General features: G+C 35.0%; 1 protein-coding gene across 1 annotated transcript in view; it reads left to right on the forward strand.

The window, feature by feature from the left end:
- The window catches only part of LOC118280650 (protein boule), a 51,155-nt gene extending 36,826 nt beyond the window's left edge, over positions 1-14,329 (forward strand). The window contains exons 2-4 of the mRNA XM_035600930.2: positions 5,682-5,744; positions 6,211-6,367; positions 6,565-14,329. Of these exons, the coding sequence (XP_035456823.1) occupies positions 5,682-5,744; positions 6,211-6,367; positions 6,565-6,713 (369 nt within the window). The 3' untranslated portion in view covers positions 6,714-14,329. The remainder of the gene's footprint in view (positions 1-5,681; positions 5,745-6,210; positions 6,368-6,564) is intronic.
- The last annotated feature ends 10,668 nt before the right edge of the window (positions 14,330-24,997 follow it).

The raw sequence follows: 24,997 nt of genomic DNA on the forward strand, positions 1-24,997 counted from the left end.
TTCTAGAAAATCTCAGAAGCTGAAAGATTGATTTTTTCATAAAAACGTTATCCCACACAAGGATTTTCTGCTGTGTCTTGGGTGCGTTTACAAACATACACTTGACACCCAGACCCGAAACAACAATTTGTGGATGCAACAAAGAGTTGCTCTGCAAGAATCGAACCCGCTACACGTAGCGTGGCAGCCGGTTGCCCATCCACCGCACTAATCGTGCAGGCGAATTGTTTGAGATAAGATATACCCGATGTAAAAAACAATAGACTCGCCAATTAATTATTATATTTTTCAGCTTACTCTCGTAAAGGCTCGCTCTTTATCAAATAAGATCCATAAATAGAAGCATAGGAAATTATTTTATATGCCTATATGCATATTATGCATTTCTGTCCACCTCTTCTAGTCATAGAAAGGCGTGATGTTATCATATGTCATAACTTGTAAGCTAGCGAATATCTCACGCTCATCCTAACTGGAGCTAAGACATGACTGAGACAAATTACATGTCATATGTTTAAGGCATAGCATATCTATAGAGATTCTATGTTACGGAAGGGGTTAAATCTAGGTTATACTTTTGCTATTCAATAGTCATATATAATAGTTGATCGTGGTACCTATAACGGAACCTCTTAAGGTTCCAATGTCCTAACTTCTTTGGTGTTGCGAGTGTCCAGGGATGGCATTATCATCACTCATCAATAGCCTATACGTGGAATGGCCACTGCTGACCAAAGGCTTCTTCTCACATGAAAAAGATTTGAGTATTAATCACCACACTTGTTCAATGCGGGTTGCCGATTTCAAGCTTATAATAAGAAATTAAAACCACAGGTTTCCTCACGATGCTTGCATTCACCGTTTGTCAGTGGTGTCTAAATAATCTTCGATAGTACATATAATTTGGAATAGGTCACCATACTACACCGTTATACAGCATCCTCATGCATGAGAAGCGGGCGTTTTAAATCTCCGGGTCACCACGACACGTAATCATTCACCATTGGGTAAACAGTCCACTTTTTGCCATAAAAACGACATTATAAAAGGATTTAAAAACCCGCCCTTTTATCGAAGCAGCTTAAAATAAACATTACATAACACAATAATAGGCATTAGGCAGAAGCCTTTGACCCGAAACCAGTACCAATGTAATAATAACATTACGGGCGAATATTTCAGTATTTTCACGACATCGTTTCAATAACAAAGTAAAGTATTATCTTTATAAGTATCAAGAATCCTTTCCGTGAAATTGTAAGAAAAAAATACAATTTTTGTAAAGACTTTCTCTCGAATATTCTCGTGACAATGGAAAGCGTTGACCTTTTCGCGGCGAGCCGTTCGGAGGATCCGTTCTAAAAAATAATGTAACGATAATTTTAATAGGTATTCTGTGGTGGGTAGGCAGGTAGGTGTTTATTTATAAATATGTTTGACATAGGACTTTTACCTTTATATAGGTACAACGTCACGCCTCTTATCCCCCAATGAGCAGGCAAAGGTGCACATTACGGCACGTACTACGACTGCCTTGATTTTAGTGTCGCAAATGCGACAGACCCTTTATCCGGGTCTCGGGTTTAATTCCCGGGTCGAGCAAAGTATTACTGGGTTTTTTCGGTTTTTCAAAAATTTCTCAGTAGTAGCACGGAGTCTGGTATTGTGTCCAGTATAATATGACAATAGGCTCACCCCCTATTACATGGGACTTATAGCACAAATGTTGAAAAGTGGGTGTACATTGTATAGCGGCATTACGTGCCGTAATGTGCACCTCTGCCTACATAAAAGGCGTGACGACTTTTACCTTTAAATCCTTGAAATTAAAGATTGATTTTGATTGCGTACCTGTTTCTGAGTTCATTGATTTTATATACAAAGTCGGCGCAATAGGCTCATTCATTATTATGCTGGGACTAACCAAGGCTGTAAACACCACAGGGGAATACAACTCTCTACTTCTGAAATTAGCAACCAGATTGAATCATTATACGCCTGTACGATTTCAGACTCTAGAGATTTGGCATAAAGAACGTCTTTCTACGATAATTAAAATTACGTAATTGAAATAAGGGTACACAATATTGAGCTATATACAGGCATAATAGGTTAGATAAAGGTATTTGTTTTAATTTTAAAGCATGGCGAGTTATGTTCTGATCAATAACTTTCTGCCAGTTCATATGCATGGAATTTAAAGGATTTATCTCAGTGGTTGCTGAAACTCTAATGGCTTTTCAATGAATTTCAATTTCATTTTGAAAATCAATCTTCAAGAAAAGTGCGTATTCCTTTTTTAAAGGCCGGCAACGCATGTGTAACTCCTCTGGTGTTGTAGGTGTCCATTGGCGGCGCTGATCACCTACCATCAGGTGATCCGTGCCCTGTTTGCCTCCTATAACATAAACTCATACTAAACCAGTGGATAACTCTTATTAAAAAAACAAAATATTTTCGACTATCTAAATTATTATTGTACAACTAAAACCAAATCACCCACTTTCCTCCCCGTTTTTAAATAACAAAATCAGTGCCCGACGTACAAAAGTCCCATGGATTTATGGCTCAGTGACTCATTGTTACATAGCTTCAGCAAACATTCCCAGGGTATATTATATATATTACATATAACACAATGTAACATACAAGTACCTTGGCATTTGACGCCATACTTCATATTCACATGAATATTACTTGTAAAAGTTTTTTAGGATCGTCTAAAGAATTCTTTTCTTTTTGTTATGGTATTTCTTTGGGAGTTTTTGGTTTGAGAATCTTCCGGTCATTTGTTGATTTTTGGGAGTATTTATTCTAATATAAAAGTTTGTTTATTTATTTGTTTCTTACACGTGTTTCGTTGTTATTAAGTTGAGCATGAATTTGGGCAACAGAATAAATGACACAATTTTGTTTTTAATAATAATTTGAAAATTTACGTAAAATTGCAGTTGTGTACTGCAAGGACCCTGTTATACAAACTATAAAACTATAGTCTTTGATTATATATTATATCAGTTAGGTTAACAGAATCTTAATTAAGATAGACAATTAAAATCAATCTGCTTTTAGGTGCTAATGACCCATTTGTATCGTCATTTACGAATACAAAAATACAATAGTAATCTTTATCAATACGAAATTACTAAAAATCATATTATAATTAATGAGACTAAATGTAAAAACATTGTCACTCACTAACGAATCTGACGACACAAGCGCCCTCTTAAAATCAAACCCAAACAAATGAAAATTAAAAACAGGAGATACGTTTATATTTCCTCGCTGTATAATTGTGGAGGTTCTTAAGAAATCGTTCGTTACAATATCTTACAGAACAAATCATCGAAAATGAGGTCAGATATTATTGAAGAGTATCTTAATCAAAATCAATACTCCGCCACCGTTATTTGTGCCCTTGTTATTTCTCAGAATAAGTTATGAACGTAAGCCGAAACTTCCGAAATTCCCAAATAATCTCCGAAATAGACATCGTCGGAAATTTCGGAGATTCTCTCTCCGCGATTGTTTAATTACGTTTAAGTCTAATTGAATATCTGTTCAAAGTGAAGGTATAAATGATGGCGATGTTGCCGACATCCCAATTTTACGCTTAATCTATGGGTCAATTAATTAAAAGGGGGATTGCGCCAAATCTTTTGTGATTTGGGGTCGACATCTACACTTTTGTGCAGACGTTTCTGTTGATTAGGGAGGAAAACACTTTCATTATAGAATAAATCTTGCTATTTTTTTTTTTGTTTTATATGGCGCATAAAACTTCAAACTGCTATTTTATTTTTCTTTAAAAACGTTAGTTTTTCTTCTGTATCTTAGGTGCGTTTACTAACGTACAAGTTCACATATACATGACACCCAAACACGTAACAACAATTTGTGGACCACACAAAGAGTTGCTCCGTACGGGAATCGAACCTTCTACCCGTTGCTGCAACCAGTTGCCCAGCTACCCCATCAAACGTCTTGAAGTTTTTACTCATCATCTAACTTACATATCTATAAACCTTTAAACTATAATCCAATAACAAAGCAATAGCTGAGCTATTTATGACATTCGCGAGAACTATAATAACAAGGCACTTACATTTAAACAAACATAAAAATAATAAATGTTTATGTGTTACTCTCACTCCGTACATTGTTCCCGAGCCCAAACTGCCAATAAATAATGTTTCTTTTCCATCTACGTGGCACTCAATAAAAACAATTCAGGGTCCAATATCAGCCCATCACAGTCGTTACATTGCGCCCCTAAATTTCGCGGGGTATAACGGTAACCTCTCTCCATTTCCCACTAAAATGGAACAAAAAATATCGACACAGGCTTTATTTATCGTTCCACGTTCATATTATACCTGGTGGCCTTGGGTGGCGTGACAAAGGGGTGGAAACTGGTGGAAGTGCTTTCCCCTGTCCATGATTTGCCATTTTCGATCATGAGTTTCGTTGACCGGAACTGTGCGAATGGTTTTCGACCTAAATAGTAGATTTCGAGGGCTTCTAATGGTATAAGGCACGGTGTACTTGACGCCAATAATGGAGTATAAAGAGGTGTGTGGGCTGTCGGCCCAGTAAATGGGTTCCGCTTGATGTTATGAATTTTGATGCGTTTGCTTTCATGGGTTTTTGAACGACAATAGATTTTATTGGATGTCAATGATATGGTGATTGTGATTTCCATCGTGGTAGAAATATGTGCTTTTATGTTGTGTTGATGGAAGCAAATTAACAGAATCGATTGGTTATGAGCCTAGATACATTATTTATCGTCATGATTGTTATGAACTAATGATAGCATCTACCAATAACTAGATGATATCAGTATAATTGCCATTAAAACTCCGCACCGAAATGAAATGAACTCACGACCTTTCAATAACCCTAATGACTGAACTTTGGAACTAGGCAGAACTTTCTTTGTTCAATCCGAGTCCGATTAGCATGAGGTACGCCTTCATCTGTTTCTGAGATAATGCCAATTACCGGCCATAGTTCAGGAAAGGTCTTGTAGACAATGTTTTTGTAACAAATTATACTTGCAAAGCGTCTGTGGGACCTCAGACCCCAAACATTTGGGAGGTCCCTAATTTTAGGCGAACCCTATTTATTTATGGATGGCGTTTATCCGGAACTGCACGGTCGTCCATCTTAAAAGGGTAGAGTTTTGTCATCCTTTTGGGGCAGTATGTCACGAACCATCTAATCATGGTCTTGCAGACCTTGTTATTTCAATAATGGGTCCTGATCCAGAGCCCTCAGACCTTTTCGGGATTTTAACAAAACATTTCGGATACCTTTTGTCTGTGTTTGTTTGCTTGTTATAGGGAGAATGTAAAGGTTACTTTGATGGTATAAATAAATGAATGGTGGGCAACAAAGACACCCATTGATGGTTCTAATTATGTCCTTTGTACTATTTTGGGATTGTGTTTGTGCAAAATTAGAAGTTCATTCTTGTTCTTTAGTAAAAAGAACACAAAAATATCCTTTAATCCTCGTGACACTAAAACTTCAGCCACAGCAATAACACAAGATTAAAAATGCTTAATCCATCACACTCTTCTACATGTCATAGGATACGACATAATCCCGTCTCCTGGAGGAGTGATTAATAACAATTCTTAAGAGATTACGTTATAATCCCTCGTGTCTCGTTGCAGAGTGGTGGAGTGATGTTCTCGCCGCTGGGACGACTTCGGGTGGCGCAGGCTGTCAGGAAACAGGTGAATATTAATTACTTGCGAAGATAATTAGCACGAACGAGCGATATTACTTTCAAAGGAAAAATGACGTTGATGACCCAATTGTTGAAATTTAGTGCAAGGGGTGTCGTTTTGAGTGAGGCGTTTGAATCATTTGGTTCATTGATTTAGTTGAATGGTCAGTGCAATTACTGAACTGTTTTACATACCTCTGACTAAAATTTTTATGTGTTTTCAATGTATTTTAAAATTATTCTTAGTCTAGTTATTATGGGTTTAAGTAAAGTGATGTTAATTTTAATGGTGTAAAAAATAGAGAACACTACAGCAACGACCACGTCAATCACAATTCTTCTTTATTGGTTGTAGTCTATAGCACAACTATTGATGTTTTTTCTTTCACGTCTCTTTAAAAGTTTTGACTATTTCCTGAAATTGTATTACTTACTAAGGTCTCTATCTCCATATACGTATACTGGTGTTCCAGATGAGCCAGCTCCCGGTGCTGGGTACAGAAGCAGCTCCCCTGCAGGCTCCGCTCTGCTACCAGCTGCTGTGCGCCCCTCCCCTGGCACCCCTCCAGCCCTGCGCCCCCTGCGAGCTGCCCCCGCCCCCATACGCCGTCTATCCCCTGCCATTTGACAGTAAGTATGAGTTATGGCCACAGAATTGGTCAGTTGAACGTAATCTAGATTGCTACTGTGACTTATTGTATTGGCAAGATTGTGTCGTGAATTCAAGGATGACTGTCGATGATTAGATTTTTGGTTCGATCCTGATCCGATTTATTGTGAGTATTTTTTATTTTAGCACTATTATCATGATGACTATCATCTTCCAGCCACACCAGCGATCTACGGCCCCCCAGCTCAGTACGCCCTGGTACCAGCTCCGTACAGCACCCCGTGCTGCGAGCCCTCATGCTGTGCCCCCCTGGACAAGCAGCCCAGGGTACCACCGCCGCCGCTGCACCCCGCGTTCATCTACTAAACTCACTCACTCACGAAATATCTCGAAGACATTCAAATTCAAGGTAACCATTTCATACTAGATAGATGTCGAGTAAGTGACAAAAATGTATTGTGAAGCTAATATAGCAAGAATCGAACAGAAAATAGTTGAAATTAGTAAAACAGATAGAGTTAATATGTGTACCAATGATGTAACTAGTCAGGTGTAAGTCAATACAATAATGGCAATAATTGCGGACAACGAATGTAATGCACTAACGTAAGTACTGAGTTTTGTTTGTAGCACTGATCGTGTACATAGATGTAATGGGATGACGCGCTGATAACGACGGAGTACCGAGCGATCTAAAGATAAAGCGAGATATCAACTCGAAGCAAGATAAGACGAGAGTGATGCAGCTCCTTACAAATACATTTCACCACGTCTGTTTGTTCTATCTCGTTCCTCTCATAAATAATTCATATTTCAATGTCTTCGATATATTTCCACACGACACCATTCGCGAAGAAGATTACTTTACTAATTATATTCAGCTTCTTCGTATGTATTCCATCTTGATTGCTCAAGTCTTCCAATCCAGTTCATAGTCATCTGTCTTCAATACATTACTTCCCTATAATGAAACTATTTGTGAGAGATTGTCTGTGACTATTCAATGGACATCAAAGCTGAGAGAAGGCGATGTATGTGTTCAAGTTAGCTCTCGGGTTTGTTTAGATTTTTCTGAATGTCTGTCTTGTCGCTTTTATTTATAGATTTAAGATATTTAGCTTGAAACTGGTATATTTAAGAGACCGTGGATTCGTGTGCTATGGTTATTATTATAGTGAATTATATCGATGTATCAAATTGATGTTTGAATAAAAGTCGTGCGATGTTCCGTGGAATTACTTTAACCACAAATATTTAATGTCATCTGCATGTATAAATCCAATTATCATAATGTGTATATTCATATATCTATTTACACAGTCTTGTATTTGAATGCGAAAAGTAATTCAACACTTTTATCAAAGTTATCGCTCTATAGTAATATTGTAACGCGCCCAAGGGAAATCAATTTGATACATCTTTAGTTGTTCTCATGATAAGTGTGAAAATACCGAATATAAAATAACTCTAGTGCGGATATTTCTACAAAATATTTAACTGAATCATATTTACAGAATGTATGTTAGAGCAGTCCACAGCCTCGGTCTAAGTCATTGTAATAATGTTCACGTAATGTATGCTAATGAAATTATTCAAATATGTACCGTACCTAGTTTCCATATATCCGCACTCGAGTCAAGTATTTACAAACACAGTTCAAAAATGTGCGTTATAAGCACAACGAATTAAGCACAAAATCGAATAGCAGCTAGTTTTAGATGACGTTACCTCTGATAAAAGACAGATTTGTTATTGCTTGTTATCCTTGAAAAGGATTTTTGTTTATCCTTAGTGTAAGATTGTTTTGTGAAACCCCACTGTTGGTTGGCGGACGTCTTGGGGCTGGTGGGAGACACGATTTTGATAGAAGACAATTTGTAGAATAATCATAACTTGTAATTGAGTAAGAAGATATTGGTAAGAGAGATATATCGCTTGTACGAGCTGTAGATGTGGAGGTAGGTAGACAATTAGAGATCTTTGGCGGTTGGCTGCTTGCCTACTTAACGAGGGACCTAGTTTGAAGATAATAATAGTACTTTTAGAGCCAGATTTTAGAACCAACCTCAAGACGTCAGACAACGCGTGACTAGAACAGAGAGAAACAAAAATATTTTTTAATATTATTTAGTTTTTACATGTTGCTGTTGAAATACACTGGGGTCCAATATGTGATAAGGAAATGTGAAATTCAAAGTTGAATGAACATTTTGGAAATCACATTTCTATACCCGTTATTGTTGCGTTGGAAATAAGAATCGAATCAGTTTTTATGATGCACACATTAACTTGCTAAGACGTGACGTGTTTCAGTAAGATCAACTTAAAGTTACCGGAGAATGTTGTCAAAGTATTTATGAGGAACGAAATGAAGTATAGATGTTACTGAGACACGTCAATGATGCAATCACGAATAGTATTTGTTTTGTAATTGTTAACATTGATTGAACAGCCGCTGTTCGCTTCGAAGTGATCAACAATAGACTTGACAAACGGATCCATAAAGCAATAATGTCGTCAAGATGTGATATGGGATAATTTGTTGACTAGCAATAGTTTTATTTAGATACATTAGAGAGTAGATTGTTTTAAAATCCTTCATTTTACGGCCCGTTGCATCGTATTTAACATAAATATTGAAGAATTTAAATAATTATTGTATAAGGTCTCTAGCACATGTGATAACTTCCATGTCCTCGTTCTTCGTCCTATGGCGTATATGTGGCTTGTCTAAGCTAGAATTTCCCCTGATGCAATTGGGTTCTCACTTAGTACCAGATTATTTATAGGACCAAACAAAGATTCCCTTACATCACGACTAACGCAGAGATCTTCGCATCTATTCTGTCTAGACTAGTATACCTATCACAAATCTCTATACGTAAAATTGTTGTATTAATATTAATCATTTTGATATTATATTCTATCACTTTTTATGGCTGCTAGTTGTGTGATGCTACGGTGAATGAATTTGCGTTTATATCAAGGTCTTCCTTGTTGTTTTTTATATCACTGGTTAAGACAACTTCACTGTTATTGTTATTTTTTATTTTCATGTTTACTGTCCCATTGTTTGTAGGTAATGGTTCTTTAAGATCAAATTCTAGTACTGTCGTGTTACTATCTCATAGGTTTGAGGTAATGTCTACATGATTCTTCCACTAGTCAGATCGATATATTGTCAGCAGAGTAAGGAACTGTTAGATAACTAAAGGTTCCATTCGTTTCTTCGTCCAAATGTTAAGTTATTTCTACTCTATCAGCAAGTTCATTCACCCAAGCACGTTCGATGTGGTCTTCTGCCTTTAGATGTAAGGCTTTCGTCTCAATTACTATTGTACATCATAATTATACGATTAGTGTTATTGAAAATGCTGTCAATTTATCGTCTTGGATTTTTATAATGTATGTATTTATTGTTAGTTGTAAGTATAGTACTTATGCGATGCTTCGCTCGAGTATCATTTATGTCTGTATCTTCGTGTGCTTATAACTTAAGTTCCTTGGATTTGTGTTACCTCAGACTAAAGTTTATATCTAAAATATTATTGTTATATCATATTCTATCTATGTTGGTTCATGCGGTGGAAGTTTTATTGTGAATTTGGGAAAAATGGGCCATGTTTGTGAAATGTCGTTGTTGTCCGAAACGTCTAAAGATACTAACTTTAATTCAAAGTCACTGGAAGTATGGTTCAATCTACCGAAGATCTTAATCATGATCAAGTTTAAGAGCAGCTAATGAGTTCGCAAAAAATCTTGTGACGAAATATGAAAATGTCTAAGAGATGGCTGTTGCTCGGGTTGCTTCACTGTTTGTCAGCAATGACCATTTTCTCCAACATCAAATCATCGCGTGAACCAGATTAGCACTCATCGTATACATTTCGATGTTGCACTATCGATGTTTCGAGTACAAGGAATCTATATCCAAGCTAAACTTAAGTCTAATAACTATCACTTTCATTGCTTCTAAGGTTTCTCACGTAAATACATATTATGCATTCAAAAACGCATTTAATGAAGTTGAAACACCCATAAAAAATTGTGAAAAATGTCTTAAACTGTGAGTTTTTGTTCCAAATTATGAATGCCAGTACTATGAAGTGATTAAATAGCAATTTTTGATGACAAAAACGAGTTTATGTCTTTTGTAGATAAGTATTTACGTGAGAAACATACTACGAACATAATAAGTGGCCTAGAGACATACTGCCTAACATATCGGATAACGAATCACTACGCTATAGTTAGTTATTTTTTTTATAACTGTATATAATCTCTCGCTAGGTGGTCATAGTTGTGTGGACGAATATAATGTTAGACAATATTAATGTAATTATAGGTTAGGAAGATTAACGTGTATTTATTGAAATTGTCACTTATCTTAGGATTGGCTTAGTATTGTGAATTGTTTTGCATAGGACTGACTTTAGTATGGAAAGCGGTGATGGTAATGAGTAATTTAGAGGAGATAAGGATGTGTTAAGAAAGGATCAACATCTAATTAGTGATCAAGTAGAAAAAATGTCTGTTTGAAGATTTCTATGTAAAGCGGAGGTTCGATTCACCCTTGGAATAAATATGGGAATGCAAAAAATAACTAACAATGAAATTAAAAGAAAGGGCCACACACATTCTCGTGAGATTTTAAAGTTCTGTAATGTAAAGTGAACTTTATGTGAGAAAATATTAGAGTCAGTTCTATAAAAAACACTATCTGTCGCCATGTGAACTGTAGTTATAATTAATTTTAGTGTGAAAGCTATCAATAGCAGTAGTGACACTCACTGTATCACTGTCGGTCACTTTCTCATCATCCTGATTGGTAACTGGTTCGATATTTATATTCTTTTATAATTATATATGTACCCTTAGTACGAGTTTGCTTTACGTTTAACGAAATCGATTCGATAGCGCGTTCGACGCTCTGATTGGTCGGTTGGAATGAATCCACTAATCAGAGCCCCAAACGCGCTCTCGTTTCGGTCTCGTAAAACGAAAAACAAACTCGTACTAAGTCTTCTGAAGCTTTTACTATAACACTTTCTTGATCAACAACTTCTTCCTCTATATTTACATTCAATCCTAATTTATCTTTATTGATATCTATTGCAGATGAAGTATTTATAACGAGTGCTTATGCTACAGCACCTAAATTGAAAATATCTAATTCAACATCTATTTCGTCTGCCTCTACTGTTGTTCCTTCAACATTTTGTGTTGTTATTTCTCCTATACTAACATGTTGAGTTATTTTTTCTTCTTTATCAAGATCAAACCTTGGCCCTTCCACACCGTGTCCACTTCATTGACTCATGACATACAGGGACAAAGACAATACACTTTGTTTTTCGTCGTAGTTACCTTTTTTTGTAGAAGATTTTTCATCACGATGATGTGTATCGTTACGTCCACTTATCATTTGCTTTAGCGAGCAGACAGGATTAGTAGTTATGCTAAAATAAGTCTTAAGTTTAGCTCGATTACGTACATTTTGCTTGAGAATTGTTTCGCCTTTTGTACCTTTTGTGACTTTTAGAACATTTTCCACTGTGATTGGCATTTTTTTTCTGATAAACTTAATCTTATAAAATAATTTTCTTCTGTGTCGTGGGTGCGATTACAAACACATTTATTTGCATTTTACTGCTTTAATGTATTTAATTTATGAAACATAAATTCTTATCAAAATCTGCGTAATCGAGCAAAACGTAATCTTCTATAGAAAACTCTCGATGTTGACAAAATACTGAAATATCCAAAAAAATAAATAAATATAATAAAATTAAAGTGTTATTATAATAATTATAACGATAAAAAAGAAATAATGTTAAAGTTTTCTCAGATCCAGTGTCCGCTGCAAAATGCTTAATTAATAACTTTAAGTAATAACTTCTAGAGATTGTTTAAGGATTGTCCAAAACAATACATCTATGAACTTTTGTTGTTTTTGTCCAATTTTCGAATTGTATATGATGTTTGTTTTGTATAGTGGCGTTATGATAGGAAGGAAATATTTACAAAACATAATATTTACAAAGAGTTTTATTATAAATTGTTGTCTTCAGGAAAATGGAGTATATTTTATTTGTTGCTTCATCAAAAGATTATTTATGAAAGAGAGGTATAAAAAACAACACCCTGTGTTTAAATATATTAATCATAAATATATTTATTATTAAATAAATTAAATACTGACTGAAGAATTGTTGTTCTTAGTAAAAAAATGCATATTATTAAAATGAAATAAATAATAATAATGATGTTGAATATAATAAAAAAAATATTTCAGGACTGAAATTTTTGAAAAAAAAAACGGCAATCGTGGCGTCACTGTTCAAACGAACACATTTTTGATAAAAACCTTTACAAATTTGTAGTCCAACGTTTTTTGTTACGATAGTTTTACCCTTTTTAGAGATACGTATAAAGCGAAATAAATGAATATTATTTGTTGAATATAGATACTATTTCATAGCAATATTTTTATTGTTAACTACTTTTAAGCAACTCTCTTAAAGCTATGCGTCATAGTAAACAGCTTTTTATATATCGACCAGTGTTTAGTGTGTATGGCACATTATTATATTATATATATAATAATAATAATAGAGTCTAGAATTATTAAAGTCACTTTATCAAGCTATCTTTATATACTGTATGTAGCAGAAATATATATAACTCTATCTATCCTATCTATATACTATACATGTTAGAATGTGACTCTGTATATTTCCTAATAACTATTAAGCGTGGACAAATTTTAATGTCGTTATTAATTTCTATGTTTAATAATAATAATAGAGTATCTTCAAATAATAATTATTATAATAAGTTACGCGCGCTATCGTGATCATTATTCAATCATTACGCACATAAGTATAATATTATACGAATTAATTATAAGTAATGATAATAATTACAGCATTGTATCATCGAATGTAATTGTTGATTGTTATATTACTATAATTATTATAATAAAACAATTATTGTCTAGTTATTATGTATGTGATATTGTTATTGGAATAATAGATATTTTAATGCTAATAAAGTAATTTCTATTACCCTTCTTGTTGACTTGTGTGTGTAATAAATAATAAATAAATAGTTATTATAAAATAAGACATTAGTTTGTAAGTGAGAATTTTAATGGTAATTTCGAACCTGGTCAAGTATTCGTGGTAAAATTAAATATCAACATTAATTACTGCTTGATGTGTTCTCGTAGGGGTAAACCAATATCTACATTATTCAAAATACATCCTTTTGTCATTCACAGCAAAATAGACCACACTAAAAATCTGATAACACCATCGATTTTAAATATTTATTTAATAACTTATTCGAAAAATAATATCTCGATGTTTTAAATCCGTGTAGAATTTACCAATATTACAAATCATCTCTGGAAATAATAATTGCTTTATTATAATCGATATAATAACAATAATTATTAATACCAGAGAATATCATTTCAAAAATGCTTACAAAATGTAAAACTTAGTATGATCTCACAAAGAAATAATAAAAAATATTATAGACGAACTATTTTCCAAAAAAACTATCTTTCCTGTGAAAAATGTAATAGTTTTTTTTTCAAAAACTTAATCTAGAAATTCTCATATCACTTGCAATCTGCGAATCACTGTGAGGAGGTTAGCTATGAGCACCATATTATAAATTATACAAGTTATCTTATATTTATTTATGAAATAATATATAAAATTAAAATAATTATATAAAATATCACATATTATTATAGTAAATTATTTCTTATTGTTATATATAATTCTAAATGTTATATATATTTGTGTTATATAATATATGTATATGAAAATAATAAAGAAATCAGGAGTTATATTTATAAATAAGTGCTCATGGCTGCTCCTGTATAGCTAAGTACAATAATTAATATAATAATGAAGCAATAACGAATAAATTAATTTAAGTCACGTGTAATAAATTTAATTAATGTACAATATCGTTGTTTTTTTTAAACCTTGTTTTTATCCCAGTACACTTTAAAAGACTAGGCAGAGGTATACTTCGGAGCTGCGGACAACGTAAAAGGTTACCGGTGCTCCGGCTCAAAGCAGGAGAAGGAACGGGGTGATTTTTAGTCAATAAGAATCTGAAACTCTCTACCGCCTCACCCAAAGCGGGAGAAGTCAATGGATGAATATCCCCCTCAAAAAAAAAGCCAGCGGTATAATCATACTGTGACGTCAGATCTTAACATGTTATGTTATAAGTCCCATGTAATAAAGGACGAGGCTATTGCCAAGTATACCGGGAATTATTACTGAGAAATTTTCGAAAATTTTAAGAATCCCCAATAATAATTTTACCCGTGCTTGGCAGTTGGACGTGTGACTCGAAAGACGGGACACCTTTTGTCCCGTTTTCACAATCACAATCAAAAAAAGGAATCGCAATGAATGGAATGAATTAATTATTGGTAATGATAATTGATATCGTAGTAGACTTAGTATAGGTCTATACATATATACCCGTCGTATGCTGAAGCACTAATCAGTGCGAGATACAATGTGTATGAGTTTCTTGGTCGTTCTTCTCCATTAGAAGCTACACTTTGGAACGAGCACCTAGCTTCACTGACAGACAGACTAGACGTTTAAAAAATGCCTCATTTAGGAATAATTGACATAAATGCTTATGACTTTGACTTTATTGTATTTTTATCTTATATACTCGCAGACGAAAGGTTAATCTCACACCTGTAGTAAAAAAAAAACAGCTTACATTTATTTCAATCACACTATCACAAATGTGAAAGTTTGGATGTTTGTCCGTCAATCACACTGAAACTACTGAAAGGATTGTGATGAAATTTGGTATACAGACAGGGTATGAGCTGACTTGGGTGATAAGACTTTTTATCTCACGGGAATGTGAGCAAAGCCGCTGAAATAAGCTACTTAACAATATTAATATACCAAATATTATTGAAATATAGCCTAAATCCTTTTTTACCTCAAAACAGGTACTAAAGTCACTTTTACCAAAAATAATATTATCTAATCATTACCATTATCTTACCTTATAAAATAAATAGAATAAAAAGCTCAGCGATATAAATAAAATAGATCCTTGAACCACGTGGCCCAGGTCATTGACCCGGTTCACTGATACCCTGATAGCCTGTAGGTTCAGACGGCTAAATTAGGCACTAGACCTAAGCTGACACCTCATTACCATTAGCCAGACGATGTAGTAAAAGAATACAGGTTCACAGACTAATCGATACGTCTGTAACCTAATTTAGGTGTTTTTATTAATAATGATCATGTTTTTTTTTTTCTAAAGGGTTAGGTGTAATTGTGGTAGTTGTCTCTCTAGTTTTTTTTCTGTATTTAGAGCTATATGAAAGGAAGCTTCGTAGATTCGGTACTAGTTGACTTAAAATAGGCATGATGACGGAGTATAAAAATTAAAAATCTGTTAGTTCGTCAGTTTGGTTAAAAAAAATATTAGACACGTATTTTTTACGTAGAAGTGACGTCAAGCTATATTTCAAATCGATATATCGTCGGAACTATTAGTTTCTGTAAGAAAATAAAAATAGGTACGAGTCCAATATTTTAAAATAATGTACAAAACGGAAAAAATTGTCATCTATCCTATAACAATGAGATTTACATTAATAAAATTCTATAAATCTAGTTTTACAAGATTACGTAGATGTGAAGATATATTAATTAATAATACATAATTGCTAAAGCGAAGAGTTTTTTTCATTATTATTTAAAAAAATAAACACCCCTATTAATTCCATTTCGTTACAAATAGAATTCTACATTCATAAACGCCTTTCCAAACACCACCCCGTCATATATATTTGGCCACATTTAGTACAATATCGTAAAAACAGTTGTATACTAGTGTATGTTTGTATGTTAGGCGTTTATCCTAGGACATACGCGCTACGAGTGTAGTGTTTGATCCGGTTTTATCCGGTTAGAACGGGTACAAACCGGTTGTTGGTCGTCGTACGTCGCCCCGAATTACCACTGCTGCTACCCCCCATTTGACTATTCATTGGCCGCAATCCAGTTATGGGGATGTGGCAAGATTTTGATGCGGTACTTTTTGACTTAGATACATTTACATATATTTGTGTGAAGTGTGACGGTTTAAATAGTGACCCATGTTGGAATATCAGAGTAATAACAATTATTGTTTTTAATTTGAATACGTTACTATAGGTTTCTGAAATATCAATTACTTTTGATTGCGTGATTGGCGCAATGACTCAAGCGCCTGATGTGCAATATAAATTATTATTGTACCAAGTCCAGAGTGAGATGTGCGCAGTTATATGTAAAATTTGTATTTGAAATTTGTGGGTTACAAAGCAAAACGTGAGTCACGTTTAAAAAAATAGAAATACATTTTTGTAAATACCGTATCCAAACGGAATTGCTACTCACTGGCAACTCCATGCGGCCTTGTGTAAGGCGTCTTCCTCATTGCCATTATAGATATGGAGTTTCTTTTCTATTTTAAAATAACAATCTTTGATTTAATAAAGCTAAATAATATCTTGTTAGAAACACAGTTAGTTAGAATTCTGCCTACAATCTCACGCGTTCAGGTTTAAAAAAGATTCTGTCATATTGGGCATACATTTATAATAACTAACCAATCAGCTCCTTCACCAATCAGTCAAATGATTGCTTGCATACATGCCATTTATTATTTTATTTTATTTAACTTTTTGCAACTTAATGTACAACGGTGGGCTTAATGCCATAGGCATTCTTGCTAGCCAACCTTTAGGTGATGCAGTGAGAATGTGGTCGGTGCAACAAAGTGGTCTACAAGAATAAAATACAGTGTAACAAATTATATACTATCATGAGTATCATGATATTGATCTGAGTCAAACCTCGTCCCTATTAGGAACATTTGTCGAGCGACATGGGTTCTTGTCGCACAGTCAACAATTTCGCGGCGATGTCGACCGACGTCGCCCAACATCGTCGCGACATCGCCCGATGTCTCTGGGGACACATGTCGCTCGACAAATGTTCCTAGTAGAGACGAGGCTACAATCACATCGCTTAAAACTTCGCGACACATATGAACGCACCCCTAGAGTGGTAAGGCAACCGCGCAAGCTATGTAAATTGTCAAAAATATTATTTTTAATTTATCGTGGTCAAGTTGACTTTATTATCTCTCTGCTTTATGATCCAAGGGATGTTTCTGCAAGTTTTATTTTTACTGGCAATGTATGCTACTGTTTCTTCCATTACTTTGCTTATGTACAGCCGAAATGGTGTCAAGCAATTGTTAGCTTGTCGACTGAATTTATTTCTCTAATAATACAGATATTCTTATTTCTCTGTGGGTAAAGGGGTGTTGTGAGAATATAGCAAACTCGGTTTTAACCTTCGACTTTTGTGTTCGGCTAATACTATTTGGGTATAGACCAACTACATAGCTTCATCCAGCGGCTTCGCCCGCGTTCCTGGGTATAAAATGTACCTACTCCAGATAAACAATTTCATTCCGATACAGCCGTTTTGAGATTAACATACTACACAAACTTTCGCATTTATAATATTAGTAGGATTATAAACCTCTTAAAAGTTGTTACAAGACATAGTGGTCCATATTAAAAAATGGCAAATACATCTGTAGCAATATAAAAACTATAAAAACAAATCATTTGTATGTAGTTACAATTGGAACACTTGATCATATTCAGGCTTAATCATCCAGGAACCTGAATCATACGTTTATGACTAGATCTTCGACGTAAGACTAGTCTAGTTTAGTTAGACATTAATGTTCCAACGTTTAGACTCCTCGTCTGGACGGAATTCCGCGAATTTTGCCGGCAGTATGATGTCAGTATTGAAACTATTGAGCAAGGTTTCAAAGAAAACTTACTTTTTGCAAAACCGCAAGCAAGTGTGGTGATTAATACTCAAATTTCATGTGAAAAGAGGCCTCTGGTCTGTAGTGACCACTTACTGTTGATGTGTGTGTGTGTGTACGTTTTAATAATAATATTAAAAATAGTCAACAACAACAAACAAAAACATCAACAGTCTGTAAGTAGCCACTACTGACCAATGGCATAACAGATAATGTTTGAGCATTCATAACCATCCTTGCTCAATGCGGTTAGGCGACTTCAAATATGATATTTTCCTTCATCATTTATTATCAGTTGTGTCTAAATAATCTTAGAAAGTTACACATAATTGAAAAAGTTACATTGGTACTTGCCGTTGGTAGGTTTCGAACCGTCAGCCTCATACATGAGAATCGGGCGTCTTAAAACTCTAGGCCACCACTACACCTCTGCTAGAAATAGTACCATCATAAGAAAAATATGATTAGTTCAAGATTATAAGGACAATTTCTATTACAGGGTTTAAACAATAATTTTACCTGTAGATTCATTAATTCACTTCAATTTAAAACAAAAACATGAGAAATTATTTTCCATCTATCTAAGAAAACTCGTAAAGCAATGCATTCTTGTCACTGAAATTTGATGCAGTTTGATTTTAAAATACTCTAAAGTTATACGTGAGTATTTTCATTTATTGCTTAAGACCCAGTCCTCTTTAAGAATAAACTTTAGTTGGATGACTTACAGTTCAAGTGAATAACTGATTTCAATTCAACTTCTGTGGTTTCTGTCAAAAACAGAGAATGCGTTCCAGAGATTAAGATCCCACAAAAACATTTCATGTTAAATGTTGCCAAGACGAGACTATATAGCTCGCACTGTCAAAAAGTAATCAGATCCCGTGTAGAGCCAAGTTTCTAACCCTACATGCCCAGACCTAAATATAAGCCCTAATTTCACACTCAAGTTACGGGGAAACACAGCCAAGCTCGTAGCGTAGTTCGTAGCGCGTAGCAGAGTTTTTACGCTATAATCTCGTAGGCTGCAAACCTTGGACGTAATGGCGAGTCGGCCGGGATATTCGTCATACTTGAGCTTAAAAATCTATTCAATTCTAAACTCTTTCCGTGCAACTCGCCAGTTACGTCCAAGGTTTGCACGCCTACGAGATTATAGCGTAAAAACTCTGCTACGCGCTACGAACTACGCAGTACGAGCTATGGCTGTAGAATTTACCCGTAACTTGAGTGTGAAATTAGGGCTTATCGATTTAGGTCTGGGCATGTGGGGTTAGAAACTTGGCTACACGGGATCTGATCACTTTCTACAGTGCGAGCTATATGGTCTCGTCTGGCAACATTTAACATGAAATGTTTATGTGGATTTCCTTTTTGTAGGTTGCTTATGATAGAAAGATAAAATGAGCGACAAATACAAGTATTTTTTTGTCGCTCATTTTTTCTTTCTTTTTTTTTGGGGTATACTACTTAATTGCAAATACCTACTTATGCAATCTTTGAATTTCTTAATTAAATTTGTGAGAAAATTGCAAATGTAATGCTAATACTTTTTATCAATGAAAATTAAAACACTAGTACCTAACTAAACCTTCACCTACTAAACTACTAACAATTAAATATTAGGCAAATGGTTTTTTTCTCCGCGATAGCAAACTTTTAAATCACCGAAATATTCCGAAAATTTTTCATTCAACGAGACAACCGTCAACGACGTCTGCCCTCGCGCGTCTGCCCGCGTTCGGGTGCCGCGCTCGCTGACGGGCCGATTATTTTTAGCTACTGCGCGGGGACGAGGGGGCAGGCGGCGGGCGTTGGCGTATACTATACTTACGATGCTTATGTTCAAAAGTATAGGTTGACGTACACTTACCGAAGTGAAGTGTAGTAAATATTCATATCTAAGTACTTATGGGTAATAATGATTTGATGAAAAGTTTGTGGCTATGTACTTGTGTATAATTTTCAGATGTCAAGCAGGAAAAGGGAATTAAGTTTCCCTATTTCAGATTTTTACCCCTCCGCGGCCGCATTCAGACCTCTAGCGTCAAAAGTTGCGGAAGTCTCGAACAAACTTTCACCCCCTAGTTTAAGGGGTTGGGGGTGAAGTTCCAAGTTTTAATTTTTTTGTTGTTTTACTAATGTTAGCTGACATACCAAATTTCAAGACTTCAGGAATACCTTAAGAACTGTTGATCATCAGTTTGAGTGATGAGTGACGAAATCGGGGTATTTTAGATATCAATAAAATCTAAAGTATAAGAGCTATGCAATTAAAACTTTTTCTGTTAAGTCTACCACTGACAATATCCTGAAAATATCTGGATAACCCAAACTCAAGTTTAAGGTTCAAAAATACGACGAAGCGCTTCAAGAAAAGGTAGGTAGTGCCCTTGCGCTTGCGCTTAGCTTGGCTATCTTGGCGGGGGCACTACCGTGCCCCCAGATCGATTATGGATATCGGGTGTTAAGCAACACATATCTAATATTAATGACCGATGTAAACACAAATTCGTAGCTCTTTAAACATCACAGCTATTGTATGCTACAATAGGGATTATGACGGGATATGAACATTAAAAACTATTTAATCTGCCTGTTAAGTAATGAAAAAATAATAGCCACGTCAACTTTATTTTGTCATACACGTAAGATTGAATCAAAGTTTAGGAGTGAGAGCAAAGACGTCATTTCTACGTATAAAACGTACCTATCATCGAAAGTATTTGTTTCCGTGAGAAAATAAAAAATACGTGTCTAATATTTTAAAATAATCTACAAGGCGGGCATTAAAATAAAAATTAGTCATCTAACCTATTACAATACCAATAAATACTGAAACCAATACACAAGTACTACAAAAATTCCTTCGTACAACCCCAGACTGGCACATCGGAACGCAATTTGCCGCCGCCCATACAAGTGCCGCGGCCATACATTACTCCATGACGTACACACATAAATACAGTACACAGTAATATATGTAAAAGTGTGGCCAAAACTGTCCACAGTGTGCAAAGGTCATTAAACTCGAAGATCGGGTTAATGACCTCTGAGGAAAGGGATGATGTGGCGGCCATGTTTATAGTTTCACAATCGACTAATGAAGGTTATAATTGTATTTAAATGTTAGGTGAAAAACGAATTTAAGTTAGATAACAGAAACTGTAACCCTTTCTATGTCAAAACGCATATCCACACGAGACACAATGTGTTTTCTGTTGTGTCTCATATACTGACAGACAAGAGGTTAAAGGTAACATACTTCACTGTTTTAGTTACCAATTTATTTGTCCCATTGACTAAAGTTAGACTACAATTGCCCAAAGCCATGCTGTATCATAGCTTATCTAACCCATGTATAGTTTGTCGAACCAGGAATCAAGCCCGAGACCACATGCTCTGCTATGTTTGTGACCAGTAAGCTGACAAAACTATACAAATCAACAGTGGAATAGAATAATTATACCAACTTTATAATCAGTCAAAAAAGTCAAATGTGTCAAAATATCTATTTCAACTAAACCATACACATAAAAATATGGAATAGTCCGTCTGTCTGTTCGTCAGTAAGTAGGTACTGTAGTTACCTAAAACCATACATAACATTATACTTATTTTAATTCAAAATCAAAGTCAAAAAAATTAAAACTGTTAGTGTACGGTTAACCAAGGAGCTGTGTTAAATTATAGATCAAGTATTAATTTAAATAATAGTAATAATTTCTGTCAATATGTTTAATGGTATGTTGTATTTTTTAATCTACGTTGCATAATAAAGGCCCTATGGCCGTATCATTGTGGAAGGGTAAACTTTCTAATTAATGATGCTTCAAGAGTTACATTTGAATACCTCGATATGTTGGTTGTTTTGCCAGTACAACAAATGGCTCCAAATATAGAGTTTAAAAATAATCTTCTTAAGTACGAAACAAATGTAATAAAGCTACCAGATTGTACTAGGCTGACCAACTAGTCTCAGATCTCTGTACTAAAGGGACAATAAGAGAGTAACAACCACGAACCAAGAACCACTAACTACAATTTACTCAGGACAAAATGAAGCCCGCCTTCTGTCGATGAAACCCATTCACGATTCAGTTTAAGAAGCAATACGAACATACTTTGAAACTATACAAAAAACACCACAACGACACTGATAAATAAACATTGAAAACCTACTTGGACCCCTGCCCGGTACCAGAGCAAAAAGGGCGTGAAGTCGCCATTTTAAAATAAGCGTACGCAATGCGTATTTTATTGAAGTTGGTCGCATTCGACAAAATAAAAGTACTAAATGATTCTAGCGTTCGAAACGACATCTATCGTAGGGTTGCACTCAACTTACAACCCCCCTCCACCCCCTGCGACCCTCCCCCCTCCGTCTATCAATCAGTACTGTAGCACAAATGTGAAAAATCGAAAAAAAAACGTCGTGAAATCCTGCCTCCAGACTGGTTTAGAACGGGACAAAAGATCTGTTCGAGGAACGAGTGAGAGAGAGGAAGAGAGGATAGTCTAAATTATTGTATTATACATAATAATATTCGGGCGGTTTTGTGTATATGTTGGGTTTTGAGACGCGAATTGTGTGGATTGATAAGAATCGGTTCGGTTTCCGAGAACGGAACTTTTAAATTATAATGTTGCCTTGAGTAAAAACTTACAAACACAGCCTCATTTTTTGTTTTTTAAGGGGCAAATTAAAGATAAATGCCGTACTTGATTAAAAAAAATAATTAAAGTACACATACAAGAAGAACAAGAATACAAAATCGGATCACACGGTATCGAAGGTACAAAAAACTCCTCCTAAGGTTGCGCGCCGTATCAAATAAGGCAGTACGCCTTTGATCCAGACCCTTAATCCATTCACCTACCGCCAGCCTCCTGGGATGGTTATCGAGGCTTTTGCGTATTAACCAATTGATTAACACAATTATCAGTGTCTGGACATGATGGTCAAATGTTTCCACGACACAATATAAGATCTAGGTATAAATCACATAAAATACCGGTAAACTATGGCAACTTTACCAGACCCTTGGCAACTTTACCATACTATAGGTATTCGGTATAAACTCATTTATCTAAAAATCTACCCACTAGAATTCTGTTTTGAATTGTATTTTTTAGACTTTAAAAGGAAATATTTACTATATTTTGCGTAGACGTAAGACTGCTATTATGCCAGTAATGGCCGTTACAGTGTAGTGCGTGAAAATGTGCTAAAAGTTAGTAGTTCCTAAATTGTGCTCACAGAGCCTAAATTATTTGTCACAGGTGAGTGAAATTTTGATCTTGTATGTATAATATAGTTGGGATTACTGTTGTAATGTCAGCAATTGCTTTTTCTTTTATTTATTGATAAATAATCGCTTCGGTAATGTTGACACAGGTTAGGTAAAGTTGCCACGGCCTGCTTTGTGGCAACTTTACCTACAGTTAGGGTTGGCAATAAATGTTTTTTTCCTTGTTTGTGTGTATGTAACCATTTTCGAATACCTAAATTTCCCAGCATAATAGTGAATATCCTGGATGATAAGTTATAATGTATTTAATAATACCTTTTGTTTTAGAGCCAAAATGGCTCACATGAAACAAAACCGCAGAAAACTCGGAGCTAGACAATATAAAAAGTATACGAAAGTAATGTTAAAATTAGCTATGGAGATAGTGAAGTCAAAAAATTAAAAAGTCAAAAGATTAAACATTATTTTGTAGCCTTTTTTTACAATTTTAAACATAAATACTTAAAATTTTAGAACTTAATTTAGTTTAAAAGGGAACAATATTTTTGTCAGATATTTATGCTTTTTTTTACTTTAGGTTTAAGGTTTATAATTTTTTTTTAAATATACATGTCATAAAAAAATTTCTCATTTTTTGACAACCCCGAGCGTAACAAATTATTTGTATGTAAATTACGATGAAACCCGTGGCAACTATACCTACTGTCTGTGTAGCCGTTATCTTTATAGATTTCCTCATATTGTTTGCATTATAATACGAAGAGGTCCTAGATGAAGCCCTCTGTACCTCAACAACTCTTTAATATGCAATACACGATGAATACGGCGCGTAGGTAAAGTTGCCAAAAATTTGGTATCTTTACCCATGTTGTTTTTTCTTTACTACGGCTAAAGTTAGCGTTTGTATATAATGACGATTACAGTAAAGTGAGCCAGATAGACTACAATTCTAAATATACAGTTTTGGTTTCTATGCGTCTAATGGTTAAAAATATATTTTGATTTTTGTTCCATAATATGGTAAAGTTGCCATGTTTTACGGTACGTATTTAGTTAGTAGTAAACCCACAGAAAATTCCCCAAAACTAAATAATTTTCTTTACCATCTGAAACCCAACCATATACTGCAATACTATAATCGTATTGTCTCCATTTTCTTAGAGGACGCTTCGAGCGAGCCCACTACACACCCCTGCAACCGATCCCACTCATTCTCCAAAACCAACCTTCCTATCTCACAAATACGGTTAAAAATCGTACATCAGATTTTGGTTCATAAGACTTTTTTACTTAACCCGTCGTTCGCCGAGACCCGACGGCGCGGGCGGTCGAAGAAAACCTCACCACTTAATTTAGGGTTAAAATATACTTCACCCGGTTCTATAAGTGGGGGGAGGGGGGCTCAAGGTCACTCGGGGCTCGTCACGACACATGTCATTGGACTGGGTCTTTTTTTTTTTTTTTTTTTTTTGAGGGTGGAAAATCATC

This window comes from Spodoptera frugiperda, chromosome 16 (genome assembly GCF_023101765.2).
Source record: "Spodoptera frugiperda isolate SF20-4 chromosome 16, AGI-APGP_CSIRO_Sfru_2.0, whole genome shotgun sequence".
Lineage (NCBI taxonomy): Eukaryota > Metazoa > Arthropoda > Insecta > Lepidoptera > Noctuidae > Spodoptera > Spodoptera frugiperda.